The following is a 21130-nucleotide window of genomic DNA, read 5'->3' as shown; positions in this document are numbered from 1 at the left end:
AAGAGAAAGAAAAGAGTCCACTTTGGCTTCGCGTCTCGTCCTCCTCCTCCTCTTCCATACATTTTAACTTCCTTTCTCTGTACGGTTGGTCTCTCTTGGATTCTAAGCCTCCATACAAAGAAAGAATCAGTTTTTCTTATAGAGATAGATAGAGAGAGAGAGAGAGAGAGCGCAAAAAACATGAACGAGAAGGCTAATGTTTCGAAAGAACTCAATGCAAAGCACAGAAAGGTCTCTTCTTTATATTCGTTTTCTTTCTGACTTAACGTTTTGCTTCCTTTTCTTTTTGGTTGAGTTTGGAATTATAAGTTTTTTCTTTGATAAAGACTTTCTTTTATTTAGTCTTAGATTCATTTTAGTAAAAGCTTACTGGGTTTCTTGGGTTTGCTTTTGTCTCTATGGATTTTAAGTGTATTGGCTAGTTACAAGCAGGACATGGTCATCGTTAATCTGTTTTGTTTTGCACTTGTTGTCTGAAAATATGTTCTTGTTCCACAATTTGAATTGGCTTTTTCTTCAAATTAAACATTTGTGAGTTCTCTGAATAGGAATTGATTGCTTTGTTTATGATTTATATAAGAAATGAGTGAATAAGGAAAGAAACTTGTTTAAGATTCATAGTATAGCTGTCAAAGGTGTTTGGTGGTGATGCCATGGCTGACTCAATTAGTGGCTAGTTGTAACTAGATAAGAGTTGCTGAGTTGGTGATTCTTTCACTATGGATTTTGTGCAACAACACTTGTAGGGCTGTCTTTTTTTATTAGATATCATATCCATGTTGCCTATCATTTTCAACGAGTTGTAGTATGTTTTTGAAGTTGTTATTGTGATATTCACATGCTTTATGCCATATGCCATCACCATAGAAGTCAATGATGATTTTTGCAAAATAAAAGGTTAATAAAAATAAGATTTTTACATTTTGAGAAATGAGGACTGTCTTCTGCAATATGCAAACCAAAGCTCTGTGATTGTTGTACTGCCTTCTTTTTCTTAGCCAGCATCATGGCCTTGCTAATGACTTTCTTGTAATTTGAAGTGTATATGGTATTATTAATTTAAAAAGAGATTCACCTCCGTGGCTCTTTTGATTTCAGATCTTGGAAAGCCTCCTTAAATTACCAGAGAATAGAGAGTGTGCTGACTGCAAAAGCAAGTAGGTATCCGGGCAACATGTATTGCGTATAAGAAATAATGTGGGTTTTCAAATTGTTGAGCTTTCTACTGTTACACTGATTTTCGTATCGGGAACTGGCCTGTTAGTAGAGTATCCTAATATATGGGTTTGAGGATTTACAATTTGTGATGCCGTCTCATTTTCTATACAGAGGGCCTCGATGGGCTAGCGTGAATCTAGGAATCTTCATATGCATGCAGTGTTCAGGTATCCACAGGAGTCTAGGAGTACACATATCAAAGGTGGAGCATTTTATCTATATTTAGTTTTTTTTTTTTTTTTTTTTCAAGTCAAGAGTGAAGACCATCCAAGATTCAAGTTTTGAAACTATTTAGTGCATTAATTTACAGCATGCCTATTCAGCTTCTTTATGACCATGACACAGGTTAGATCTGCCACTTTAGACACATGGCTTCCAGGGCAGATTGCATTTATTCAATGTAAGCATGATTATTATTACACTGAATTGTTTTCCTTTTGATTTAGCCAAGTTGCATCTGGGATCAGGTTTTTGTTTCTTGTTGTCCGCAGCTATGGGGAACGAGAGATCGAATAACTATTGGGAAGCAGAGTTGCCTCCTAAATATGACAGAGTTGTAATTGAGTATTTCATTCGGGCAAAGTATGACTTTGTAGAGTTACCAGTCTCAAGTATTGATATTGTTCTTGACTTTGTCAGATATCATTAGTTTTTCTACTTGATGTTGAACTTAAGGATGCTTATGTTATATGTTAGATATGAAGAGAAGAGATGGGTTCCTAGGGATGGAAAAGCCAAATCACCTTCAAGGGTGAATGGAGAGAAGACTCCAACAAGAAGTAGTGGTCATGGCCAAATGAATGACACTAACCATGTTTTAGAGGAGAGGAAAGTTACTCGTCCACCCATTACCAATGGCAGAAGTCCTTCTTCCAAAAGTTCCACTCCAATGCCTGTTAAAGCTTCCACTCCATTGCCTGTTAAAGCATCCAGTCCATTGGCTGTTAAAGCTTACACCCCATTGGCTGTTAAAGCATCTCAAAAGGTAGATACACTTTCGCTTCTGCTTGCCTTTGTTTCCTCAGCAACATCCATTACCTTTCTCTCTGCTAGTACCATTTTAGTTAAGTATGTAAGTTACGTATGAATCAAACAAAGGAGATCATATTACACAAATGGAAAAGTATTTCAAGTGTGCTTATATTTTGCCACGCATTTCCCAACTGATAAAAGTTTTATACAATAATTACAAATTGATGCAAGTTGTTAAATTGGGGTTGCTATGTTTTTTTTTAAAAAAAAAATTATTTGAGAGATGAGGAGGTAGAAAGAGACATTTTGTGAACATATTGGAAAAAAACTGTTTCTTCAAGATCTTGAAAACTCAAAAAGATAATATATTTAGGATGTTTTGTCTGATCAATATAGTTCTGAAGACATGATTCCATTTGGGGAACCATTTGATTGTTAGAGGTCAGATAAATCAATTGCAGTAGACAATTAGAGAGAAATGGCTTATCATTCCTTTTCTTATGTTAAATGTCATCGTGTGTGTCTAACATGTGCAAAAATATGTGTTGTTTGGCTGCTGGCACTGCATGCAAATAAACTAATGGACTGTGTGAACAGGCGGCACATGACAACAAATCACAAGAACCTGTGCAGAAGTCAGAACCAGCGGCCCCAAAAGCTGAATTGGCAAAGAAGGAAGAACGTGCAACCAAAGTTGTAACACTTCCAAAAGTTGATTATGCAACTGAACTTTTTAATTTGCTTTGCATGGATGATTCTAGGGAGAGTGATTTCACGACTCCTGCTCATGATAATGGATGGGCCAGTTTCCAAAGTGAGTTCCTGCTCCTAATAATTTTCATGAAAGAAATCATTGATACTTAGATACTTTTTTCCAATTTATCCTGGCTTGCCAGGTCCATAGTTGCTAAGAATCACCTCTTAGCTTGTTTTTTACCAATAATCTTTTCTCTGACCTGCTTGCAGCTGCTGATGCAAAATCTACACCAGAGAGAAGTAGTTCATCAAACTTTATTGAAAGCATGACACAACCGAACTTAACTTCACCATCTTTGGAGAAACCCCTAAAGGCTGTGAATAATGATATCATGAACCTCTTCGACAAGGTATATATTTTGAAAAAAAATGCCATGATTAAATATGGATCCGGGTATTGTGGAGGACAAAAGATTCCATTCACTGATCATGTGACAAAAAAATTGTTAAGAATAAGAGCTGTGTGTGTTCAGCGTGAAGCAATTATGGCAGATGATTTTAGTAACACCTTTGTGTGAGTGTGGGTTTTCATCACAAAGCTATCATGATAGATGATTTATAAGTAACACCGCTCTATTTTTTGGGTCATCTATGGCATATCTGTGAGCTTCCCAATTGGTTGTTCTGCCTAGAATTGGAGTAAAGGCGTTTTCTTAATTTTCTGTAAGAGGGATCAGAAGTGGAGTTTCTGTGTCCATAGTCTTCTATTATGTGTTAAAATGAAATATGAAAAATAGCGTTATGGTATTTTTGATATACAACAGTTCATTTGTATTTTCATCATTTATTATTTTGCTTGCTCAAAAGAGATTCATGTTCATCTTACCATTTCGTTGGTGGATTATGCAGTCCAGTATGGTGTCTCCATTTTCTGTCCATCAACAGCAACTTGCAAAAATGTTATCCCAACAACAACAATTCATTATGGCTACTGCAGCAGGGTCTGGCAATGGATCCCACACCGTTCCTTCAAAATCACATAGACCAAGTTCCAATGGCATTCACTTACCTGCTCAGAGTTGGGGAAGCTATGGCTATCAAGTTCCTGGGATGGTGATGCCAATCACTGATTCACAAAAATATATGCAGGTTGAGCTTTTAAATGTTAACCCAATTTTTTTTCTGTTTGAAAAGCTCCATCTCTCATCTATTGTTGTCTTCTTGCACCAGATGGGAAGCAGCCAACAAGTGTATTCTGCAGGGAACCCAATTAATTTTCCGATATCAAGGTAGCATGCTAAGGGCTCCTGTCCAGTCATTTATTTATTGCTGAATTCATTTTTAGTTTTTAACTATAATTTTGATCTTTCTGGGTTGGTTCTTAATAACTTTATGATTCCAAAATTAAGTTTCGAAGTTAATTTAAGCGATGAAATCTCACAGTTTTAGAGTTGACATAATCAACACTGAGAGTAGTCAAAACCTGAAGCAAAAAGATCATGTTACTACAGAATGAGGGTGATGCCCCGCAATTGAATTAGCATACCTTTCTGACAATATATTGTGGTGGCAAATAAGAGTGAACTGGATTAGTGGCCCCATTTTTCATAGATACGAGACTGGAGAAGGATCATTTCCCTACTCCACAGATATGCAGTCTTGTGTAAATTTTGGGATTTTGTTAACGATGCATGCATGTTCATTACCTTGACTATCATAGCATTAAAATGTGGCTGTAAAATTAGTGTCTGTAAGTTGCCTGATACAGCTTGAAAGTTCTGTAAAGCGGATGCTGCTACCCCTTCATCTTTCATTCAGAGATAATTGCTTGTTGAATGGGTCTGATGCTTGTTTATAAGGTTTGGTTTTGCCACATATACTTAAACAATTCGATGCTCGTGAATTATATGCAGCATGTATAGGCCAGGTCCAGTAGCTCCAATCAATGGCATGACAAAAACCAAAGCAACTATGCCTACTCCAGCATTCCCAGTTACTCCAACTCAGCCTGCAGGGTATTACGATCTCTCATCATTAGCGACGTATACAAAACAGTGATGAATTGCCCAGACACTTTCTCTCCATTATTGAAGTAGTTAAATCATGGGAAAATTCACATTCATATTACCTCGCATGAACTCTCATCCAATTACTTGTTGGGGGTTACTGCCTAGGTTTGTATTTATTTGTATTATTGCCATCATTGGTTTAATAAACTTGGTTTCATATTGAATAATTTGCTTTACAATCTCCTTTCATTTCTTCCATTAAGGTTCCGAAACTCCTTGAGTTGGTTGCTTAACATGCGGTATCTAACTGTAACCTACGACATTGCTTGGATTTGGCACATATTCATTGGTATCTAATCAAAGTCTATAACTATTCTAGGTTACCGTAAACTTTCATGTCATTCAAGTTCAAGACATTGAAGTTCATTCAAGAGTTTCACACAAATTCATTCAATAATCACGTACCTCGATTTTGTTCTGCTTTTCTTTCGTGTGTATTACTCCTACATTTATTAACTTTTAGAGGGTGCTCTATTCAAATAGAAGATTTGTTTGGTAAGAAAAACTAAGTTAAGAGATAAAGTCTAAATTCAATCCCATGCAATTCAGCTCAAGATGTTATCGTGAAAAACTGAAATCAAGTATAAAGTTTTTATGACTTTCATCTAAGGCTAAGTATTTTTGATTCGGTATGATTTTGGACCAAAATAATTTTTTTTTCAAGTTTTTAAACCGAACCGAACTGAAAACCAGTTCGAACCAGCTAGTTTTGGTTTTTTTCCTTCCAAACCGGTTCAAACCAAAATTATTTCAATTGAGTTTTCTTCTGAGCTTTTTTATTGGCCATATTTTTCAGAGTTTTTGTTTTTGTCTTGTTTCTATTTTCTCAGTTCTGTGTCTATTTTTTGAGATATCTTGGCTTTTTCAATAAGCATAGCTCTTTTTTATGCCGGTTAGGCATGTATAATATCTAGAAATTCAACCTTAATTTTTTTTTGTTAGATCATTGCCTAAAAATTAAATTTTACGAAAAGGTACACGAAACAAAAAGGAAAGAACAAAAGTTATTTGACTGGAAAAAAAAAAAGCAAACAAATAAACAAAGGGAAGATCAAAAGATATATATTATTAAAATATAAAACCATCAAAACATTATTATATGAACGAGAGGAAACCAATTACAAATAGTTTACATAGATTCCCACCATCCATCGAGTGCCTAGTGTTTTTATACCTGATCTCTTCAATAAATAACCAAACTCAATTCCCAATTGTTGTCCTCACAAGACCAACATCAAGGAGAGCACATAAAGGTCTTTTGTTGGTTCAACAGAATAATCTTTTTCGGTTACATATGCATGAAAAATTATATAACAATTACAAGGTTATGTAAGAAATAGAAAGAAAAAAAATAAATAAAAATAAAAATAAAAGCAAAAGTAAAGAGTAGCGTGCCTTTGATTAAGAGGAATGAGGAGTATGGAGCTTAATAGTTGTGGAGCATAGAGAAAAATCGGAGAGAAGAGAGGCACAGAAAGCAAAGGAAGGGGGGCAGCTGATTTTGTCTTTAGGGAATATTGATTTAGATTTAGGGTTAGAAAAAATATCTTATTTATACCTTTTTTTTTTTCAAGTATTGGCTTGGTTGAATCGGTTCAATTTGGTTCGGTTCAATCGATTTTAGATTTTGAAAACCGAACCGGAATTTTTTATGATTTTTTAATTTTTTCAATTTTATTGGTTTAATCAGTTTTTCGGTTTTTTTACTTACCTCGTACTTCCATCAATTTCAAGTTGAATAATTTCATTCCAACCTCCCATCATTTCTTCGATTAAGGTTCCAAAACTCCTCGAGTTGGTTACTTAACATGCAGTATCTACTTCAACCTCCGGCGTTGCTGGATTTGTCACATGCTTGATCGGCACTCAACTCTGACTTGGGCCTCAAGGTACATTTGATGTGATGATCTCTGTCTCATTTCACCAATCGTTTCATCTACTAGGCCACAGCCCATTAGGCTAAGTTTCTCTACCTTTTTCCCCCCTTTTTAAAGGGCCCCTTCTTCTTCCACCTTTCCTCAATTCAAGGAGCCTGACAGCTTATCGAGGGTTTGCAGGTGTATTAATCCTCACATTCAAATTCACCGACAAAATCTCTTGTGCTTAAGCACACGGTGCAGAGCCGAAAGCAGCACTTCCTTCTTCTTTTTATCTGAACCCGCCATTAAATATCTTTGCAAAGTGTCTCTCTTTTTTGTTAGAATTTCTTATACTTGTCATGGCTAAATATCAAATCTTCAACTAATCTTCCACTGCATTAGGTAACCTAATCTTAAGAGAAAACCCAGGACTTGATCCTAAATAACATGCAGCAGTACTGTAGAACTGCTGTTGGAGGAGGATCTGCCCCTTCACTATAGTTCACCAAAACAATAATTTATTTCTATAGAATATGGGGAGAAAGAAAAAGGTAAAAAGCAAACAATTTCCATGGAAACAACTAGGAAGATCCCCCCACAGGAACTAAGGCTAACATCTGGCACCCGCTTGAGAAATGGGCGGTGCTTCGACACAGATTTTGGACTTTACCTTGAAAAAGTACCAAACCGTTTCCTTATCCAATTCTTTCTCTATAACGTCATTGTTTTTGACCAATTAACTTCATTTTTGCTTTCTTAAACGGATCATCCTCGTACTAATTGCTCCACCATTCATGGGGATTAATGCCCAGTTACAAAAAAAAAAGTTCTGGCTGAGATAATGCATCAAAAATATATTTGTTTTTGCTTAAACTACACCATTAAGACCCTTCACTTTGTTAATTTAACCTTGAGAGATCACCCTCCACCGTCCACGATTGAGGTGTAAAATGGGTTTCGATTAGATTGGAAAGCTGATAGATTTACAATTGGATGTTTGTAGGATGTTTCAAGACTCAAGCTCGATTATCCTCCATTTTTTTATATAAAGAAAAAGTCACTACACTTTTTGAGACAAGACTAATCCTCGATTAACCATAAGAGGATGCATGGTGGTTTGTTAGTTAAAAAACATCACCCTTTGTCTTTATCTACTATGATTTTATATAAGCTAGTCAACCAACCCCATCCATTTGAAGACAAGGACTTGCTCTCCCCCACTTGATGTATCGACCAATTAATGCCTCTTCAGCTTATTCACACGGCAATGGCATGCTTGTTTAATGGCAATTTGGATCCACTTCAAGTGTAAATTTGTGGATCTTATTCTTCTTCCTTTATGAAATAGATTTGTGGCTCTAAAAAAAAACCTAGTTTTGATATATTAATATAAAAAATATTATTTTAATATAATTCATGATTAAGAAACATTACACACCACACAGTATTATACACACACTAAATCAATAATTTTATGATTCCCAACTATTGAATAATTTATTCAAACGAGCATCAGTGTGGTAGCATCAATCATTATCTTGTTGCTAGTTAGGTTTTAAATATAAAAATTCACTCTAAACTATAAGAAAATAAATTTGTGGATCTAAAAAGAGCACGTGATATAGCTTTTGTTTTTCGAATCGTTTTTTGTTTGAAGAAATATTAAATTGATGTTTTTTAAAATATTATTTTTTATAGTTTTAATGTACTAATATTAAAAATATAAAAAATATTATTTTGATACAATTCTTGATTAAAAAACATTACACATCACAATACTAAACATGTATCATCTTGTTGCTAGTTTGGTTTTAAACATAAAATTCACTCCAAACTATTGGATTCATAAGAATATCCTCCTCCAATTTTTATTTTTTTTAGTTGTGATTGTTGCTTAATCCATACAAGCTCTAGCTAATTTCAAACGATCATCATCAAGCAAATCTTGCTAGTTAATTAGTTCTTATAACATAACACTAATTCACTCCAAATTAATGTATTCATAAGAAAATAAACTATATTCCATGATAATTTCCTGAGATTGATTCAAACCCTAAAGTAAGACTATAAACAGAAAATCAGATCATTACCCAAACCATGCAAGCTCAAGCTGGTTTGAAATGGTCATTGTCGGTAACTATATATATATATGTCTATTCCAAGAGGCTGAAACTTTGTAGCAAGTGCTAAGCAGATGCATGGCAAGTGGGGCAACATCAAGGGCTAATAAACGAGTGGTTCATTTCATAGATTAGTCTTTAAAAACGACTGATGAGAGAAGGTTACCTTTCTGGAATGCAACAAGAGCATCGCAGAGCCAGTAACGTGTAAACACCGGCATGGATTTCATATTTTCTTTGTACTTGAGTCAATATTCTTCTCTGCGATGACCCCATCGGTCTTTTACAATAAATTAATACGCCAGTCTTATATACTATGATAAGGTTTCTTGATGGAGAGTACTACAGAAATGTATAATGTAGAATATACTTTATTATTTAATTAATAGTCAATCTTGTTTATGCCTACCCCAACCGATCATGATGATGCGAATGTGAGGTCGAGATTATGATAACTTTTTTCTCTCATGTTAACTGGATGATATTTTTTTAGAGCACAAATGATGACTTTTGCCTAATTAAGTGGAAACTTAACCATTAATTAATGATAATTACCATGAGATTGAATGGTTATGGGCATCACATTTTGAAATGCATAGTGAAAATCGATATAAACTTCGATTCCTAAGCTCTTTTTTTTACGAAAATATGTCATCAACAAATCCCAAATGACTTCTCTCTTCTTCTTCTTGTTTTCTGTAGTCCGATTCTTAGGTAACGTGTGAGCATTGATCTGAGATTTCTTGAAGAAGAAGGCCACTAAGTACCATTGAAATAAGGGATGTATTCTGGTTTGTAGAAATAAAGGGGGTCCAAGGAGTACTAGTTATATAAGGATTTGCTTTAAATTAACAGATTATTTGGAAAGCTTAATAAATATTTTCTTGGATTAGTGGAAGAGTTATAAATTTAGAAGAAGATACAGTTGTGCTAGGTAAAGATATTGGATTAAAATGGTGATAACAAGATATCAATTGTTAGATTGGACTCAAATTTTTATAGAAAATTCTATAGGTTAATTTTTTTTTTTTTTAAGTTACTATATTGTTTATCGGACCGTTGGATCTTCTAAAATTGAACCCAGAAGTTCTTGTTCAAACTAATTTTGCTAATTCTCCTAGTTATTTTTGGAATTATTATTTATTTTTTAGTTTTGTATTAATTTTCTATATATGTTAGGGTTTTGATTTTTTTTTCCTGATCTATGTTAGTTCTTCTAGCCTAAAAAAGATATTGCAAACCAGGAAGATTTGGTTAGATCTTCATTTCAAAAATAAAATAAGATTTTAGAGTTCTTTGTATATATTTTAACTTTAATTCAATTTATTTTTTATTTATTTTAACTATTGTTGTCTTATTGTGTTTTTGCCTGCATCAATAAACTAGAGTAATATTTCATTTAACAGCAACACCATCTCTTATCCTCTTTATTTTCTACATATTTATTTTGTTTTATATATAAATCAAATTGGCCTAATCTTCCATGCATATGATTCAAAATAGAATATACATACATAAATATTAACCAAAAATATCGTCTTCTACGAACATAACAATTTATTTAATGTATGGAGAATGTAAGATAACTATAAATTCTGATATATATATATATATATATATATATATATATTGAAATAGCCTAATTTATATATTTCACGATTATAAAACATGATATTTAAATTTATTGTTATTCTCCTCTTTTCTCTCTTTTCATTTCTAATATGCAGCTCATTTCATAAAATTTTTAAAATTGCTTTGATTAGTAAAAGCAATAAGTTTGAATATCATGTAATTCAATCATTATCTCATCTAATTTTTTTAATTTTTAATAAAAACAAAATTGGGAAATGAAGGCTGACTGTTAGTTTGGTGAACAAATCAAACATTAACTATCTGATCTTTTCGTGGACCTACATGTTCACTAACTCACAGATAATTACTTCACTCCCGCTCTGTGGAGAAAGAAAGCTCGGTGTCGATTTCTCTGTCTCTGGCTACCTACATATTTTTTTTTGTTTTTTTTATGATAATGATTTGTTTTTTTTTATGATAATAATAATTATGATAATTTATTAATAATTATGATGATGGTGGTGGTGATGATGATGATGATAATTTTACACTTTAAATAATCTATATGGTTGTTTTTCAATATTAATAATTAAATTTTAAATTTTATTAATTATTTTATTAATAATATTAATTATAATAAAAATTATAATATTTATAACACAAATAATAATATTTTTCATATTAATACATTCGGTTTATAAATATTTTTATAACACATGTCCTGACCCCAGACCCAATGCTCTTGAGTTTTCCGCAAGACCCAAGATAATAATAATAATAATAATAATAATATTTATAAAACAAATAATAATATTTTTAATTTATTAATTATTATATGAATAATATTAATTATAATAAAAATAAAATCTTTATAATACAAATAATAATATTTTAATGTTAATATTAATCATAATTATAATACAAATAATAATAATTTCAATAACATTAATTATAATCCAAATAACAATATTTTTAATACAAATAATTTTAATTTTAATAGCATTAATTATAATAAAAATAACAATATTTATAATACTTCTTAGGGCTTTGCAGACCCCTAGGCAGGGGGTCAGCAGACCCAGGTGTGTCAGTCTGCACATGGCGCGCGGTTCTGCAAACCCTTAGCCAGACTCAGTAGCTTTTGGTAGAGGATGCAATGCCCCCAGCCGCAATTCTTAACAAAAAACACAACAGAGAAACGCCCATAAATAATACTACTTTTAATATTAAAATTATTAATTATAGTATAAATAATAATATTTATAACACAAATAATACTATATTTTATATTAATACTTTTAATTATAGTAAAAATAATAATATTTATAACGCAAATAATACTATTTTTAATATTAATACTTTTAATTATAATAAACAATAATGGTATTTTTAATATTAATAATATTAATTATAATAAAAAATCATAATATTTATTTCACAATAATAATATTCTTAATATTAATACTTTTAATTATAATATTTAAAATACAAATAATAATATTTATCATATTAATAATAATATTAAACTTGTTTGGCTAAAGTTTCTATAGTAATAAATTTTTTTTGAAAAAATTATTAACAATAATAATAATAATAATAATTGTTATTATATTTTTTTTATTTTTCTTCTCTACAGGGTCTACCGATCCAGCCCTAAAACCCAAGGGCAGTCTACGAAACCTAGCATGGGTCAGAATAGACCTCGGTGGCCGGGTTTGCACCCAGCGCGCGGGTCTGCAAGCCAAATGCTCGGGGCTGCAAACCCCAAGATAGCGGCTCTGCAGACCCGTTCGCCCTGGGGTTGCAGCCAAGCGCGTGGATTTGCCCATAGCGCCCAAGGCTGGGCAGACCCCGCGCCAAGTGTCTACATGCTAGGGCCTCAACTAGCCTTAGCGCCAGGTGTCTTCAGCCTGGGGCGCGGCCAAGTGCGCGTGGCCGGCCCAACGCCCAGGCTTGGCAGCCCAAGTGCCAGGTGCCTGCAGCCTTACCATGCCCCCACCAAACAGTGCAATCTATAGTGAAAGCACTCACAGTCCACAGTAACTCCGTTACAGTGCAATCCACAGTGAAAGCACTCAAAGTCCACAGTAATTCCCACTGCAATAAAATACTGATCCCTTTTAGTTATAGTTAATACAGAAATATTGACCATAATTTATTTAATGTTTGGAGAATGCAAGAGCGTTGTAAATTCTGATTTTTTTTAAAAAAAAATTGCCACTTGTTTATATATATGAACTAACACGGTTTGGAAAAAAAATGGTTAAATTGCACAATTTATATATATCGTGATTATAAAACACAATATTTAAACTTATTGTTATTCTGTATCATGACATTTAAAAAAAATTGTGAAACAAGCTAAATAAAGAAAAAGACTTGGGACACTAAAGTTCCAATTCCGATACCATTGATATCATCGGAAAGATATCGACAAGATAAATCTAACAACTCCAATGAAAGTCACAATTGTAATTCAAGTGGGTCATACTTGTTGTCAAAGACAAAGTAAGTCACTCGTCATCTTTGATTGGCAAATGTGACATACATAGTTCACCGTTGATGACATTCCTTGATATTATTGCATTCGTCTTATCAGGATCTTTCTTATGGCACCGGTGATAATGTAATTGAAGCTATGGTGTATATCCAATGTTTTTTTTATTATTTTCTCTATTCTTCTCTCTTCTCTTTTCTCATTCCTCATATAGAGTTTATTTCATAATTATTTTTTAAATATTGTGATTATTAATAGCAACAAGTTTGAATATCATATTTTTTAATAGGTATAAATTATGCTATTTCATTTATTTTTTTTTTATTTTTAAAAATAGTCAAGAAAAAAAAACCTTGGGAAATGAAGACTGACTATCTGATCTTTTCGTGGGACCTACTCATTGATCCATATTCCATATTCATTAACTCACAGATAGTTACTTCACTTCCGCTCTGTGGAGAAAGAAAGCTTGATGTAGATTTCTCTATCTCTAACTACCTTCATTTCTTCTTGTGTTCGACAGAATACGTTTTTTTTACTCTTCAAAGAAAAACGTTATTTAGATTCTGTTTACATGTGAATGTCCACTCCGGTGATACTGCCCTCTTCTTGTTTATCCACAATTTTAAGGTTTTTCTAAAATTATTGTAGATTTTTTAGATTAATCATATGCACAAAAATGTAATTTTTTATTTTATTTTCAATTATTCGATTAATTGCAACTCTCTTGAATTTCTACATTAATCTTCAAGATAGAGATAGTTTTAAGAATTTGCATAAATATCAAAACGATAGACAATTAAGAATACAATGGTAGATAAACAAACTACGATGGATTGAGTAAAAACAATAAGCCAAAATTAGGGTATTTGATTTGATATTATGATCAATACATCAGTACTCCTTTAAATTTAAATAATTCTTTGCTTTCTCTGTGATTTTATGAGTTTAAAATACTTGATATCAGTTTCCCAAAAAAATTAAAAAATTCTTAAATGCATTATATTAATATGAGAGTCACTACCAGAAAATTGATAAATACAAACGGAAATACCGAGGGAATATTTCCGTCGGTAAATTTTCGAGGGATTTTACCGACGAACATATTCCCTCGGTATATACCGAGGGAATTACCGTGGGAAAAAAAATTAAAACAAAGCAAAAAAAAATGATGACATGTCATTTTTACCCACGAAATTACCGACGGAATAAATTCCGTCGGTAAATTTGTTGGTAAAAATGTGAACACTATTCATCATGTCAATTACAAAGGGAATCACCGACGGAATTGTCCGTCGGTATTTTTCAGAGAGCTCCAGAACTGTTCACTTTTCAATTGCACTGTTAATTGTTGTTCTTTCGGACAAAATCACCGACGGATTGAAAAGTCGTCGATGTTATTTGGCGGTTTTCTGAAAAAATTCAATTAATTTAAAATTTTCATTTAAATATTACAGACGGAATCACCGACGGATTGAAAAATCGTCGGTAATTTTTTGGCGGTTTCTATAAACTTTTTACGAAATTGAAAATTTAAATTAAATATTACCGATGGAATTACCAACGGAATAATTAAAAAATATTAATATTCAATTATCCGTCGGTAACACGCCCCAATAAAAAGCCTGAATCCCCTTATTTCATAAGAGACAGACCCATTTCTTGTTATTATTCTTCTTCTTCTTGTTCTTCTACTTCTTCTTCTTCTTCTTCTTCTTCTTCTTCTTCTTCTTCACTATATGTAAAAAACATCATTAAGGTATGTCTTCTTCTTCTTCACTATATGTAAAAAACATCATTTCTTATCTATTTCTTTCTCTTCTTTTCTCTCCTCATCTCCTTCTCTTTTCCTCCATGCTTGGGTATGTCTTCTTATTATTTCTTCTTTTATCCTCTTAGTGTTTTTTTTAATTAATATGCTTAACGAAATTTTTTTTCTCTCCTTAGCTTCACTTGCAACTACATTAAGGTAAGATTTTTCTTTTTTCTTCTTTTTTCATGATTTTTTTCACTATATTTGTTTTTTATTTTATTTTTAATTGTTTTTGTTCTTAATAATTGTATAAATGTTGTTGTGAGATTATTTTTTCATATGAGATCAATTTTTAGTAGATTTATTTATAGGATTTTTAAATTTTTAGCAATTGCAACTTTATTTTTTTCATATGAATTTTTTTAGTTGAATTTATTTTTTTGTTTTATTTTTTTGTTGCAAATTTGTTTGAGTTGATTTTCTTATTCTTTTTTCCAAGCATTTTGAGTATATATTATACAGTGTTAATTTATGTTAATTTAATTATTTTATAATTTTATAAAATGAATTTTTTAAAAAAAAAATTTAAATAATTACCGACGGATTTACCGACGGAATTACCGATGGAAATTCCGTCGGTAAATCCGTTGGTAATAAAAAAAATATTATTACCGAGGGATATACCGACGAAATGAAGCGGATAAATTTATTTTTTATTACCAACGGATTTACCGACGGACAAAAAATTACCGATGAAAGATTTACCGACGGATCATTTCCGTTGGTGATTCCGTCGGTAAATTAATTACCGACGGAATATATGTCTTACGCCGATGGAAAAATTCCGTCGGTAAAACTGTTAAATCTTGTAGCGAGTTGTGCCATTATCCCTTAATTAATATTGTATAGGAAAATATTAATATTTGTAATATATATAAAATCATCTCGAAACCTTACTCAATAATTTAATATTTTGGTTTTTTTATAAAGTATTAAGCTTTTAATGATCAAAATCTTACTACCTCCATTTTTTATTATTATTATATATTAAACACAAGATGAGGCCAGGTGGATAGTCCTGCTGCACCAATAAATAAAAAAATATAAATTTCGAAATACACACCATATATCTCATCATTGTCTACCTTCGTTTTCTTTTTCTTAATTGTCAAGCAACTCGTTATAACAATCTTGTCTTCTACACGGAAAATTACGTGGGAATGATCACACTGCCGACGACGATATTCGCAACTCTAGCTGTTCAATGGCCAAAGGTGCTTGTCATGATTACCAAGATTATATGTTAAAATGTCTATTCTAGCCAGCTAGCTAGGGCTTAATTAGTTGGCATGCAACAATAGGAAAACACATATACATGGCAAAGGGCACAAACTCGACACCATCAATGGCTTCCTGTGCATCTTTTTGCTTGGTCTGGAGGTTACATAAACAGGTGTTCGTGTAGATTATTGCTTAATTCGTGATTTGATTAAGATTTTTATCTATTGTCCAGCTTAAACCACCTTGATCATACGTCTGTAGTGTGCTCCCATTCATCTTTTAATGGTGGGTTAATTATTAGGTCAAATATTGTTGGCTGAGTTTACTTCTAGCTAGAGACTTGTACAAGGAATGGCCCTCGCATTCACGTACAGTGTGGAGAAAATCTGTTTACTGTATATACAGGATCATAATTAAGAGAATAAATTTGAATTATGTGCAATGCTTTTTTTTTATTTTTTAAGAGGTTGCAGTATCATTTTTGACTGCCATAATCCATGTTTATTTATCCCTAAACTGATTATAATTAATGAAGATGATGATGTCTTTGTTGGAAAATTGTTTGTGAGATCGATGGATTAATATATAGCCATGGTTGATTAAATACATGCCATGAAACATAATTAATTTTTTTTTATTAACGTTGGTGTTCGGCCCAGCTTACGCGCATCTCGACTAATTCCACGAGCCCTGAAATTAACGACCATGTAAGCCTCCAGTGGTCATCGTATTAGCAACTACAGGGTTCGAACTTGAGACCACAGGATGAACAAACCCTTTAATCCCAAACTCTTATTACTAGACCACTTATTATATGGTTTAATTCTTAATTACCTATCACCTCTATAAATTAACAACCTTAATTAAATAATATTTTTATTGAGTCCCAACTTAAATTTAAAATTTAAATAATATCTCTGGATTAGTTAGTTTTTTTTCATGATTCAAAAGATATTAATTTAGAGATCAGTTTTAACTAGTAGACCAACCTCGTGTCTTGTATCCATCGAAGGCAAGTGTCATGTAGAGAGTCAAAAATATTTATGAGGTTATAGAATATAGTGCTTGAAGAGATAAGACTTGATTAACAGTTAAATATCTTTATGATATGTCAAATTAAGAGTTAAATATCATAAAGTGTTTGACCAAACAAGGGGAATTCTTGAATCTAAATATCATCTCATCTATTTATTAATTATATATTTTTCGAATAATAAGTTTTTCGTATATAATTTACTGGGGATGGAATTTTCCGCCTGCCATGCATATATAAGGCTCATGTTACCTTCATAAAATCTGAAGGCTCATAATATGCAAATGATTGTGGCACCAGGAAGGCTAAACCCACTTGAGCAATATTAATGATAAACTCTGAATAAGCAGATTAATTAGAGCTTTTTGACTCCCACCTTCTTGCAGTATTTTCGATGTTAATAGCTGCTATGGCCCTACAGCAACAAAGCTTCCAATATATATATATATATATATTGACTTAAAGGTTTTATATTCAAACTTATAACTAATGTGATAAATATTGAGATTAAATAATACTATCATTTATCATATAGTAGTTCATGGCTAGACCACTATTTTTAAAACTTTACCGGTGACTGGTAGGTTAATATGTTGAATTTTCTATATATATATATATATATATATATATATATATATATATATATATATATATATATTGACTTAATGGTTTTATATTCAAACTTATAACTAATGTGATAAATATTGAGATTAAATAATACTATCATTTATCATATAGTAGTTCATGGCTAGACCACTATTTTTAAAACTTTACCGGTGACTGGTAGGTTAATATGTGATTGAGAAAATTCAAGATTTAAATTGAGTAGAGTTTCAATGAAAATAAAAGGAGAAATTATCTAATATGACTTGATCTAAAACATGAGTTGATCTATGATTCGGTCAGCCCAGAAAAAAACTCAGTTAAAACCTGACCTTACTCGGTAGACTGATCAATGATTGAGGAGATTCAGGATTTAGGTCGGCAAGGTTTCAATAATAATAGGAGTAGAATTGATCTAATATAACCTGATTAAAAACTTAGATGGATCCGTAACCCGGTTAGCCTGAAAAAACCTAAACCTGGTTAAAAAAACCATGACCAGGGAAAAAAAATGATGATTTTGGATTATTTGGCACTATTTACTAATTACTCTCTTTTCTTCTTTTTCTTCTTCTTCTTTTTCTTCTTCTTTTTTTTTTTTTTTTTCAAGAAAGCTAACACTGATTTTAACTTGGAGATAATTATTGTGGTAAATTCTGAAATCAAACTCTATAGTGTATCCCATTGGCACCACTTCACATGTCACACTCACCATAAAATAAAATAAATAAATAAATTTCACAACCCATCAACTATTTCTTTTGGCACTTATTTATCATTCTTCTCTAATTTAATAATTTTTTCCCATCAAGTGGGTCGCCATGGACATTCTAAAAAAGCATCATGAAGAAGAGCAACCTCCTCCCTCCCACGAGAATACACCACCCCAAACCACAAATCTCAACCCTCCAGACCCCACCAAATCCAACGTTCCAGATTTCAGATCCCTCACTTCCCCTCTCTCTCTCTAGTCTCTATATATATCCAGCATTTCCCCAGAACCTCACTTAACATATCTACCCACCACCACCTCCTATTTCTTAACACAATCTTTCTCTCCTCTTCAAATCCTTGAAATCCAAGCCAAGGTAAGGATTTTAAGTTTTAAACCCCGGAAACGAACATGGGTTCTCTTTCACTTTCCTTAAAAGTTGTATTGATTTCAACTAGTGTGTTGTTCTTGTCTTCGTATTTGAAAGTCTTTGTTACATTAGTGCATGGTTTTTATGTAAATCAAGCTTCTCTTCTATGGACTTCTCTAGTGTCTTGGCTTAAACCTCCTTATCTTTATGTTATCATAAACTGCATCATCATTACCATCGTTGCTTCCTCACGTTTCGACCACAACCACGACACCAATAGTACCACTACTCATGATCATATTGAGAAAATCCCAATGGATGATTATGTTCATGGGATGAAGATTTCAACGGTGAAGACTCGGTTCGATGGTGCCCTGAAATCGAGGGCTCTGATTGTTTATCAGGACAGAGTAGAAGAAGAAGAAGAAGAAGAAGTTATTCAGGATAAGTGTATGGTGATAGAGGATAGGGAAAATGGAGTGGCTGGTGATTTTGTGATATCCAAGTCCACGTGGGTGCCGCCGATAAAGAGGAATGATTCGTCTGAGAATAATCTTTTGTTGCTGGAGAATCTTTCTCCGGCAGGGAAACCCCTGGTTTCTTCTAGGTTCGGTCATGGGAAAGTTGTTAAAGCTCGTCCTGAAGGTACTGTATATCCACCATTCTTTTTATCAAGCCTTTTTTTTTTCTTGTTTTTGGTTTTTATTCTCCGGCCAGATTTCACGACCCACACTATTCCTTTTTTCATGTCCAAAAACCTTATTGGTCGGCGTCAACCTGGGTTTTTCCCGGCGCCGTTTTCACATCTATTTTTTTTGTGCCAAATTGAAATTTGAATTTTACGCTTGTACGCCGTCGTTTTTGTTATTTCAACTTTTAATTGATTTGATCATTTTGCAAGACAAAAAAATAAAGTTCAAGAATGGCATGTGATTGACGCCACTTTACGAAACTCCAAAAAAGTCCTTGGATGACATAAATGTTTTATGGTATGAGCGTGTAATAGAAGCTTAGTAGGAAGGTCAAAACGGTCACAACAGTTTAACGATGCTGTGTATTTTCAGGTGGAAGGGCGTTAAGGGTGGGAAAGCCACAACCAAACGAGACGTTAGAGAACATATGGAAAAAGATAACGGAGGATCGTGCAATGCCGTTAACGAGACACGTGAAGAAACCACAGACGCCCATGGACAATTGGGAGAATTATGGCAGTCAATTTAGCACAAGTCGTATGGATCCACATGCGGTGAATAAATCAGAGACGTTTAATGGCAGAACCAATTATCAGCTGCCACCTGTCAGCTCATCATCTCCTGCTTCTGGGAAATTAAGGAAAGAACCTTCACTGAGTCAAGAAGAGTTGAACCAGCGAGCTGAGGCTTTCATTAACAAGTTTAATGAGGAGATGAGGATGCAAAGGCAAGGGTCATTCAATACAAGGAGATGAATAGCCATGGAGGGCGTCGTTAATTAGGTTTTAAGTTAATTGTGGGTTTTGATTAAATTAAAATTAAGATTTGAAGCTAAAAGCAATTTGGTGTATTTTTATTAGGATAGGTTCCATGTACAGATGGGGTAGGGAAAAAAAAAGAATATAATTTAAATAAAATTATGTTTATCATCTTATCCGCCATACTTTAAAAAAATAGAATTTACATTTTAGAACAAAACCAATTTTTAAATTTAATAAAAAGATAAGATTATCTCGTGAATAATATAGTAGAAACTCAAAACCCAAATCAAAATAATTATCTAATAGGTGGTCAAGTGATAAAAACTTGGAACTAAGAGGTTTGCTCTCCTTGTGATCTCAGATTCGAGCCCTGTGATTGTTAATATGATAGCCACTGGAAACTTACATGGTCATTAACTTCAGGGCCCGTGGGATTAGTCGAGGTGCGCTCAAGCTGGCACGTACACCCACGTTAATCAAAAAGAAAAAAACCCAAATCAAAATTAAATTTTAGTATTTTTAATCCATTTTTCTCTTTATTAGATCCACATACTCACTTGATCAAAGAACAAAATCAAAAGAAAATTTGAATTTGAATTTGAATTTTTTACTAAAAAAAAAAACAAGGACGGGAGGAATTGCATGCATGAAAAGAGGGAGATTTGCAAATAGAGGAATTGTATCCGAGAGAAGGCCATCCATCGGTTAACAATAGTGTCCAAATGCACATTATCCCCACCTAGTAACTTGTAATATTTAATATAGAAATCTTATAATCATGAGAAATAATAGTAATTTTGTAAATAATTATATTATTTATTTATTTATTTTGACGGGCATATAAAATTTAGAATATAAACGGTAATTTTTAAAGTATTATGGGTAATTATAAAATAAACTAAATTACAACATGCTAAGGATA

At 32.7% G+C, this 21130-nt stretch overlaps 1 protein-coding gene and 1 pseudogene across 2 annotated transcripts; both read left to right on the top strand.

Annotated features, from left to right (window-relative positions):
* LOC18097461 (ADP-ribosylation factor GTPase-activating protein AGD5) lies at positions 1–5122 on the top strand. 2 transcript variants are annotated; one of them, XM_024599586.2, is made up of 11 exons: positions 1–231; positions 1099–1157; positions 1330–1420; positions 1564–1618; positions 1710–1800; positions 1915–2203; positions 2788–3004; positions 3157–3296; positions 3796–4035; positions 4117–4175; positions 4800–5122. In XM_024599586.2, exons 1-11 carry the CDS (start codon positions 181–183, stop codon positions 4942–4944), a joined length of 1437 nt encoding a protein of 478 aa, XP_024455354.1. In that variant the 5' UTR covers positions 1–180; the 3' UTR covers positions 4945–5122. The 2 variants fall into 2 exon arrangements, with proteins under 2 accessions (XP_024455354.1, XP_024455355.1); XM_024599587.2 differs by lacking the exon at positions 1–231 and having other exon boundaries at positions 1126–1197.
* A 13541-nt stretch (positions 5123–18663) lies between these two features.
* On the top strand, positions 18664–20381 carry LOC7494342 (uncharacterized; annotated as a pseudogene).
* The last annotated feature ends 749 nt before the right edge of the window (positions 20382–21130 follow it).

Source organism: Populus trichocarpa, chromosome 4 (genome assembly GCF_000002775.5).
Source record: "Populus trichocarpa isolate Nisqually-1 chromosome 4, P.trichocarpa_v4.1, whole genome shotgun sequence".
Lineage (NCBI taxonomy): Eukaryota > Viridiplantae > Streptophyta > Magnoliopsida > Malpighiales > Salicaceae > Populus > Populus trichocarpa.
The sequence above is the reverse complement of the archived record's forward strand: the minus strand, read 5'-3'. Positions and strand labels throughout refer to the sequence as shown.